The sequence below is a fragment of the Python bivittatus genome, unplaced genomic scaffold (genome assembly GCF_059951505.1).
Source record: "Python bivittatus isolate LINGU-HERP-01145 unplaced genomic scaffold, Pbiv_v1 ctg000980_np1212, whole genome shotgun sequence".
NCBI lineage: Eukaryota > Metazoa > Chordata > Lepidosauria > Squamata > Pythonidae > Python > Python bivittatus.
This window is the reverse complement of record NW_028277125.1, coordinates 43,318,218-43,326,480: the sequence shown is the minus strand read 5'-3', so window position 1 is coordinate 43,326,480 and position 8,263 is coordinate 43,318,218. Positions and strand designations below refer to the sequence as shown.

The following is an 8,263-nucleotide window of genomic DNA, read 5'->3' as shown; positions in this document are numbered from 1 at the left end:
ATTCAAATTTTGCTACAACAGACTCCGTTTTTAATTATGGGTTGTCTGTAACCCGAGGATTACAGTAATAAGAAACAAATGGGGGAAAAAATAAGAAATGTACTGATCACATTTAAACTTCTACAGTAAGTAACTTCCCTCCTCCTGGCTAAGAACTGAGTAAGTACATTCCAAACCCAGGCTTGCAAATCTACATTTGCTTCCAGCTCCCTGTACTTCAAATATGTGTCTATAAGCCTTCAGGTTCTATAAGATTACAGCCTTTCCCTAAAAGATTATGAGGAACCACCAAATCCTGGAAGCTATAACAATTTAAGAGTTGCATCATACTTTTTTAAGGCAGAAACCTTAACTGCTGAAGCTTTGGGTGCTTTACACAAGGATCTTCCAGTGCAGAAACTTGATCTGTAAGCACATTTATTAAGTCAGCCTTCCTTACAGAAAATAAATTTCTGGTAAATTCAGGTATGTTTGGGTGTATAGCCTTGTGGGCTACAAAAGGAATCTTAACTTGCCCATTGAAATAAATGTATTTTTAGTGGTTTAAAGGAAGACATTGAAAGGAAAAAAAACTTCTGTTCCTATCTTTTGTCCTTAAGTTCCTAGGAAGCAGCAGTGGGTTATTCTAAGTCAAGTGCAGGATCATGTGTACTTTAAAAAAATTGTACAATACTTAATCTTATGTTGGCTTATAAATGGGAGCTGCATGAAGAGATATTTTATTTATTTATTCTGCATTGACAGAAAAGGTACAATTATTATGGTTACAGTCTTAATTCATGCAAGACTGAAAGCCACCAGTAATCATAGTCTTGCTTCCTGAAAAACCCCATGCAGCCTATAACTGCTAGACCAACTATTTTGGTATCTGCCCCCAGGCACTGTCCTTTTGCTTTAGCAGGCTCAGGCCAGATGGGGTCAGTTACATAAAGTGCAGAATGAACACACACAAGGCAGCAGGAAATGGCTGTTATGCTTCTATTCTAGAAGCAGCTGCTATTAATACTAGTTGTGCATATTGACAGCTCACATACAGAAGGAACAAAGGTTTTAGTCTCAGTCCCACTGATACATGCATACACAGACACATATCAAGAGGCAAGAAGACACTTTTGTGACAGAATTGCTGTTCCCAATCTCTCCTGAGCAACAAAGATGACAGACATAAACTCAGTGAGACTATATTTGGTAAGATGGAGCCAGTTATTCAGGCTAATAAGGGTCAAGTCAACTATTGCATGCAATAGTTCTAGCTAAGTTAAGTTCTAGCTTTTTGTTTTTAATCTCCCAGATCCAAAGGCTGATTTGGAATCTGGTAAAGTTAGCAGGAGACAAAATGATACAGAGGATTATTTAACTCTTTTGTGTACATACAATTCAATTATCCATTCCCTCCAGGTAATTTTCCATATATAGGGAAAGATAACGTATTTTCTCTCCTTCTCATGCAGAAAAAGCATGGGAGGAGGAGGAAGGATTTTAAGCATAAAAATGGCAACAGGAGAAAAAGTTAAGCAATTCCTCTTTGCGCACCTGTTCTCTGGCCATTCTTGTGCATAAATTCCCTCGACAGTGATGGTTTGTGGCTTAAAAACAGTTAAAATACTCGAAGTGACACATATGCAATGCCTAATTTCAGATTTCCTGGATTTTGGTGACTGCTTCATAGATGGAATTAGCTACATAATCCAAGTTCTTGGTGGTCAAACCACACATGTTGATACGGCCACTGGCCATCAGGTAGATGTGTTTCTCCTTGATCAGGTACTGTACTTGCTTAACTGGAAAAGGAAAAAGACAAGATGTCAAGAGTTTTCACCAGAAATCTCAAGCAACGTTTACTACATTTGAATCATTTGGCCTAGGGGTACCCGCAATATATGATCCAAAAAGTCAAGATGACAAGTGCCATCTTCACTTTTTTGACCATACCCTGTGGACACCCCTGATATGGCCAATGGGAAATAAATAGCCATGCAGAGAGTATGCAGTCAACATCTGCCATGCGAAGCACAAGCCTGTTATAAACTGGACTTGTAGTGGGGTAGAGGCATGACTCCATGATAAAAATACAAAACCTTCTACCAGAAAAGTTAAAGTAAAGCAAGGATATTAACTTGACTCCCAAACACTATTCCCGCCAGTCCTTCAAATTAGGCCTGGTCAAGAAACAGATGCCACAGGGAGGCTCCCTTATTATTGTTGCAAAGTACTTTTAACAGAATCTGAAAATCCTGATTCAAAATCTTCATGGCCCCTTTTTGGACAAGGGGCCAAAAAGGTCAACAAGGTCAAGGCAGGGCTATTCTGAATCTTTCTCATGCTTTCTATTTTCCCAGGACTCAGCACCTCTCCCACCTCCTTCTCAAGGTCACATCTAAATTCCTATACAACTCTTTCTCTTAGCTTCCTTACTTATCTGCCCCGTCCACTTGCCCCACATCTGTACTCACTGTTGAGGCCAGTAAAGCTAAACATGCCAATCTGCTGTGTAATGTGATGCCAAGTGCCTGGTGTGCCCAGAGCCTCAAGCCGAGACTGGAGTTCTGCCCGCATCTTCAAGACCCGATCTGCCATTGTCTTCACATTCTCCTTCCTGCCACAGGATGGGAATTAGAAGAACTGTAACTCACAGAACTAAGATTCAATGACCACTTCTTGTCACCCTGTTCTTACCACTCAGCAAAAAGCTCTGGTGTGGTGAGTGTTGTAGCCACAATTCGTGCTCCTTGAGATGGTGGGTTAGACCAAGTAGTACGGACAATCTTTTCCATCTGCGACAGGACTCGCTTCACGTTATCTGCATCCTTTGCCACAACAGTCAGATTTCCCACTCGCTCATCTGAGGAAAAAGGAAAAGTGCAGCCATAAGCGCCATACAATAACGGTGAACTGAGAAACCAGCCCCGCTCTTCCCATATCAGAAACTCTATATAACCACCTGCATTCCAAAGGAATTGCCTCAAAGGGGCTTATAGCTTAATGCAACATAAAAAGTAAAAAGGGGGGGAATCCCAAATCTTCCAATTAACTAACAGATCCCATAAGTACTCACTGTACAAGCCAAAATTTTTTGAGAACGACTGGGCACAGAAGAGTTCAAAGCCCTCTGATACAAAGTAACGTACAGCCCAGGCATCTCTATCCAGGCAACCCGAGGCAAAGCCTTGGTAGGCAGAGTCGAAGAACGGGAACAGGAACCGGCGCTGCAAGAATGGAATAGTGAGGGGTAAGGGCTTTTGGGCCTGCTCCATAGGATCATCAATCGCCCTCCTGGGAAATACGTCCCCACAGGCTAGTTCTTCCTACTGGGCTCCTTTTATTAAGAAGTCAAATGCATTACAAGAATTTTGGAACATAAAACATATCTGTCTTTTAGCAGTATCAGAAGAGCCAGTACCTTCATAACAGCAGCAATTTGTTTCCACTGCTCCTGAGTGGGGTCTGTGCCTGTGGGATTATGAGCGCAAGCATGGAGGATGAAGATGGAGAACTCTGGAGCTTTCTGGATAAAGCAAGCAAAAGAATCAGAATTAACTAAAGTTACTGGAAGTCAAGCATGTAGGTTTCTGTGTAGTCTTGGCAGGTAGTATAGCAGTATTAACATCTTCTCATAAGTGGGAAATAATTCTAATAATACATATAACATTCAGAAGATTAGCAAGGATTAGGGTCCAAGGGAAACCTAATCACATTTTAGAATTTCCCTGCACGTATCAAAACTATTCAGTCTCCTTGTCTGCAGAATTCTGGACTGGAGTCTACCACAGATTTTCTGGGATGCTGATTGGGTAGCATGAATAAATATAGTTTAAAAATGCTTCAAAAGTACTATGCGCACATAGGCTCTGCTTCCAGCACTTGGAATTCCTATGAGTAGAAGAGAATCCTGAGTGGAATACAGCACATAAAAGATGTACATCCTTCTGGCAATTGTTCAGTTTAACTATTCTGTAACAATTCAGTGTGACAATACTGCACTGACCTCTAGGATGTGCAGCTCCTACAAATAATCGACATAGGAAGATGCTCTCAGCCATGCCAAGTCTTACCTGGTGTCCCTTTTCATATTGCTATCTAGTTGCCCTCAACCTATAGGATAACCTACGCACCTCCAAATCAGTAAGGAATCCTTGAATGTCCAGACCCCTATTTGCAGCATCCCAATAGTGATAGCTCCGGATGTCCTTGAAGCCAGCATCCGTAAAGACAGATTTATGGTTTTCTGTGGAAAAAGAAGGTTCAAGCCAGGTTGCCTTATGTTGTCTGTATTAGGGAGACGGTGTTCCCAAACTCACAGCAATGAACAAAGGCTGTGCTGAAAATCATGGGAGTTGAAGTCCAAAGCATCTGAATACATCAGATTGGAGAAGTCAGGTTTTTTTTTTCTTTTTGCTCCTTCCCAGATCAAAAATACTAGCAGCTCTCTGCACTTACCCCAGGAAGGATCAGAAATATAGATAGGGGTAGCTGTGTTGTTGGTTCCATTATACCACCGTCTCAAAAACTCTGCTCCAATACGAAGAGCTCCAGTGCCCCCCAAGGACTGGACACCTCCCACCTGGAATGGGGGAAAGAAATACTGAGTTGTGATACAACCAGATCTCCACTCTCTCCAAATGGTTCCATCCAATCAAACTGCACAAATTCTACCTCAAATAGGAGATGCAATGTAACACACCACCCTGTCCATTCTCCTTATCCCCAAAGTCTTCTATGCTTCTCCCATTTCTTGACCTAAATGGTTCATCTTGTGCCAAACAGGGTAAAGCCATTTGTTTCAACTACATAGTGCATTCTCTCAGGAAAAATATGTTCTTAGGATTCATTCTTTAACATCAATACAATCATTTCACTGGAGTTCGTTATTTCCCTTGTTGTTTGGCAGCTGTATGATCCCATTCAGCTGTGTCAACAATGTGGCTGGGCACACTGTTAATTGATGAACCAACATTTCACAGATCTCTAAGAGGCCAACACTCAACTGGCAATGAGTCTCTTTTCCAGCCTCATGCTTACCCTGTTCTCTTTGATGGCTGGGCTATCCTCTCCTAGTGCAATTCGTGAGGAATTTGCACGGAAATCTGGCAACCCCAGAATAGGCAGATATTCATGATTCAAATTGGTGTTCTTGGCAATCATCATTTCCACTTTCCGGACAACTGGTAATACCCATGGCTGTCCTTCATTTGTGCGATAAGCTGCAGGGGAGAACAGAATTACCTTAACAAATGCAAGGATACACACAAACCAGAATAATAATAAATGGGGGTGGGTGAATGAGAGATTGCAAAAAACCCTCTTCTTATTCTAGATTGCTGGTTTTCACTTTAAACCTTTGAAGAACAGCTGCCATCATGTAAAATTAACACCAATAGATCCAGTTTGGTCTAGTGGTTAAGGCACCAGGCTAGAAACCAGAAGACTGTGAGTTCTAGTCCTGCCCTAGGCATGGAAGCCGTCACTCTCTCTCAGCCCATGATGAGGCTTGGGCGACAAGCTAGACCAATAGATCCAGTTTGGTCTAGTGGTTAAGGCACCAGGTTAGAAACCAGAAGACTGTGAGTTCTAGTCCTGCCCTAGGCATGGAAGCCGTCACTCTCTCTCAGCCCATGATGAGGCTTGGGCGACAAGCTGGTTGGTAAATTCCTGTCACTACCAATGGATCAACATTCGGTTGATCCAAAAAAAGTGGACCCTGAACCTGCAGGAAAATGTTATGAAGAAAAAAAAAAGTAAGATTAATACCAATGCAGCAGCGTTCCACACCCCATTGCAGAGATATTAAAAATCAAGTATTTAATTTTTATGGAAGACTATCAAATTGTTAGATTGTTACAAATAACAGATTTTGGGGAGCTCTAATGCTTATAACTGAATAGGAGCTTTGGGCAAAAAACTGAAGTCAGAAAAAAATAAGTCTTGACTGTTAGAAATAGATTAAAGTCCTGAAGATGCAAAGTGGAGCAAATAACGACAGTTGAGAAATATTCCAATGTATATTAGTACAAAGAGAACTAAAGAGTTTCCTTCAAAGCAGAGAATTGTAGTCTGCCTTTTCAGCTATTCATTTATGATGATCAATGAAGGGATGAAAGAACATGAGCAGGTCTAATACAGGGGCAAAGACTAAAGGTTAAGAGAACACAGAAGTGAACTGCATATTCAGCTTGGACTTTATTTTCTGGTGTAGAGCCTCCTTTCCTGTTTCTGCAAGACCCAGACAGTAACCTCTCAAGGTTATGCAATTTGGCTCAACCAGTACTTTGATACCAGCCCAGATCTCTGATAGCTACATCCCAGTCAGATATCTGGCACTAGAAGCCCACATACTAGACCATAACCATAGCCACCAAAACCTCTTCGTCTTTTCCCACTGCTGGTCACTTGTTTGTATCCAGGGTATTCAAAAAGATTCTGTAACTTTGCTAATTAAACATAACTAGCAGTGCTGAATCATAAAGTATCCCTGCAAATCTCAGCCCAGAGCTCTACCATGATCACATCTGTATGTAAGTCATCTCAAAAGCATAAGCAATACTATTACCACAATTCTAGATTTATAATGATTATATCTCCCAGATAATAACTGGTATTGAAAACATCAGTAGAATAAAGAAAACTATAAGGAAGATAATGCCAAAATGCATACGTTTTAATCATTAAGAGCCACTGGACTATGCCTTGAGAAATAGTGCAGGCATTGGGGAGACACTAATTCTGGATGTCCTACATAAAGCAAAAGACACTAATTCTGCCCTCTGTGATCACAGCTTGTTACAAGTCTTTGGGCAGATCAGACCATCCATTACACATTCTGCAGGACCCTTTAACTCTAGTCCATGCATTGTATATATTTCCTTGCTAATATTTCTCAGGAATTCCAACATAAATGGAACCAAAGAAGTATACGCACAAAAAAAGCATGTAATTACACTGCTGTCCCAGGATCTCTAATCTCCATGAGTCACCAGTTCAAGTACTTTGGGGTTCTAAATATCTGGATCAAAAATTATCCAGTTCTACTATACTACTGAGAGCCAGTTTGGTGAAGGGATTAAGGCACCTGGCTAGTCCTGCCTTAGGCAGAAAGCCAGCTGGGTGACCTTGGACCAGTCCTTCTCTCAGCCCTAGGAGGGAGGCAGTGGCAAACCATTTCTGAAAATCTTGCTAAGAAAATCACAAGGACTTGTCCAGGCAGTCGCCAAGAGACAACACTGACTCAAAGGGGCACACATGCACACACACACACACAAAACGCTCTCTATTCTACTACCATACTATTAATTGTTATTATTCATATAGAAGAGAAATATATCCTGGTAAATATTCCTCCTACTCCAAAAATAGAGCCATAAGATTTTCCAGATACTGCACATGAAAAATCCAAGTACTTCAGGTCATAAAGAGTGTGAATTTTCAAACTAATATAAATGCCCTTTCGACGGGAAGAATGAGCTGGATGGAGTTTACTCGTCAATTATCACCCCTTCGTCTCTTCTGCATCTCTAGCAAGCTGTTCCTTAGGCATACTTTCAATAGGGACTGAGCTTTCAGGGTGCGGGTGCCAAGAAGGCATCAATGTTTGCTTCAGTAAAACCGCTGAAAATTCAGCAGGACCCTATCAGAAACTCGGGAGACGGTATCCCAGATCCTAGGACTCCGAGAAGGAGACGAGTCCGCGGTTTTCTAAACTGAAATCGTAATCTGGGGGCAGAAGGCACGTGCATTCTTCTCCTCCCCGCCTTCGCTCTCTCACCTCCCACTCCAAGATTGACCTTGCGAGAATCCTCGTCGGCGCGGAAATCTTCCGTGAGCTGGAAAACCGCCACTGGGGCGGTCTGCGGAACGGCAGCAAAGACGGATCCTGCTCCGGGAGCCATGGCGGAGGGGCCCCAAGCAGCAGCGGCAACAGCAACTCCCCAAAGCGCAAAGCGTTACCCGGAGGAGACCTTCACCTTCACCGGCGGAGGCTGAGAGAACCGCCCGCCAATCCGCAGCAGCCTTGCTCCTCCACCCTGACAGGCAAGGGCAGGCACTCACCAATCAGGCAGCGGCTCTCGAGGGGGGCCGAGCCTGCGCAGCGAATCGTCCGCGACTTCAGGCTGCCGGCGGGCTCCGCTAATCAGATGCTGCAAAGAATGGAAGTGGAAAGTTCAGCCAATCGCCGTCTCCCAGGTTGTAGAAAGGCGTGGTCGAGCGAGGTTGAGTTGCGCTGCCTGTTGGCGGTCGAACGAGAGTGATGCGGACGGTGGGCTTGGAG

General features: G+C 42.9%; 1 protein-coding gene across 1 annotated transcript; it reads right to left on the bottom strand.

The window, feature by feature from the left end:
* Positions 1–713: 713 nt before the first annotated feature.
* Positions 714–8,000, bottom strand: GOT1 (glutamic-oxaloacetic transaminase 1). The gene is made up of 9 exons (XM_007419916.4): positions 7,760–8,000; positions 5,020–5,201; positions 4,438–4,561; positions 4,113–4,225; positions 3,401–3,505; positions 3,056–3,206; positions 2,677–2,842; positions 2,454–2,596; positions 714–1,781 (listed from the first exon to the last, which is right to left on the bottom strand). Exons 1-9 carry the CDS (start codon positions 7,881–7,883, stop codon positions 1,636–1,638), a joined length of 1,254 nt encoding a protein of 417 aa, XP_007419978.1. The 5' UTR covers positions 7,884–8,000; the 3' UTR covers positions 714–1,635.
* Positions 8,001–8,263: the final 263 nt, after the last annotated feature.

Excerpts from the sequence above, each read along its gene's own strand:
- GOT1 (XM_007419916.4), bottom strand. The coding sequence starts at position 7,883 with ATGGCTCCCGGAGCAGGATCCGTCTTTGCTGCCGTTCCGCAGACCGCC. Across the intron at positions 2,597-2,676 it reads CCAGAGCTTTTTGCTGAGTG|GAAGGAGAATGTGAAGACAA; the intron begins GTAAGAACAGGG and ends ATCCTGTGGCAG. Across the intron at positions 1,782-2,453 it reads TAGCTTTACTGGCCTCAACA|TTAAGCAAGTACAGTACCTG; the intron begins GTGAGTACAGAT and ends TTCCTTTTCCAG.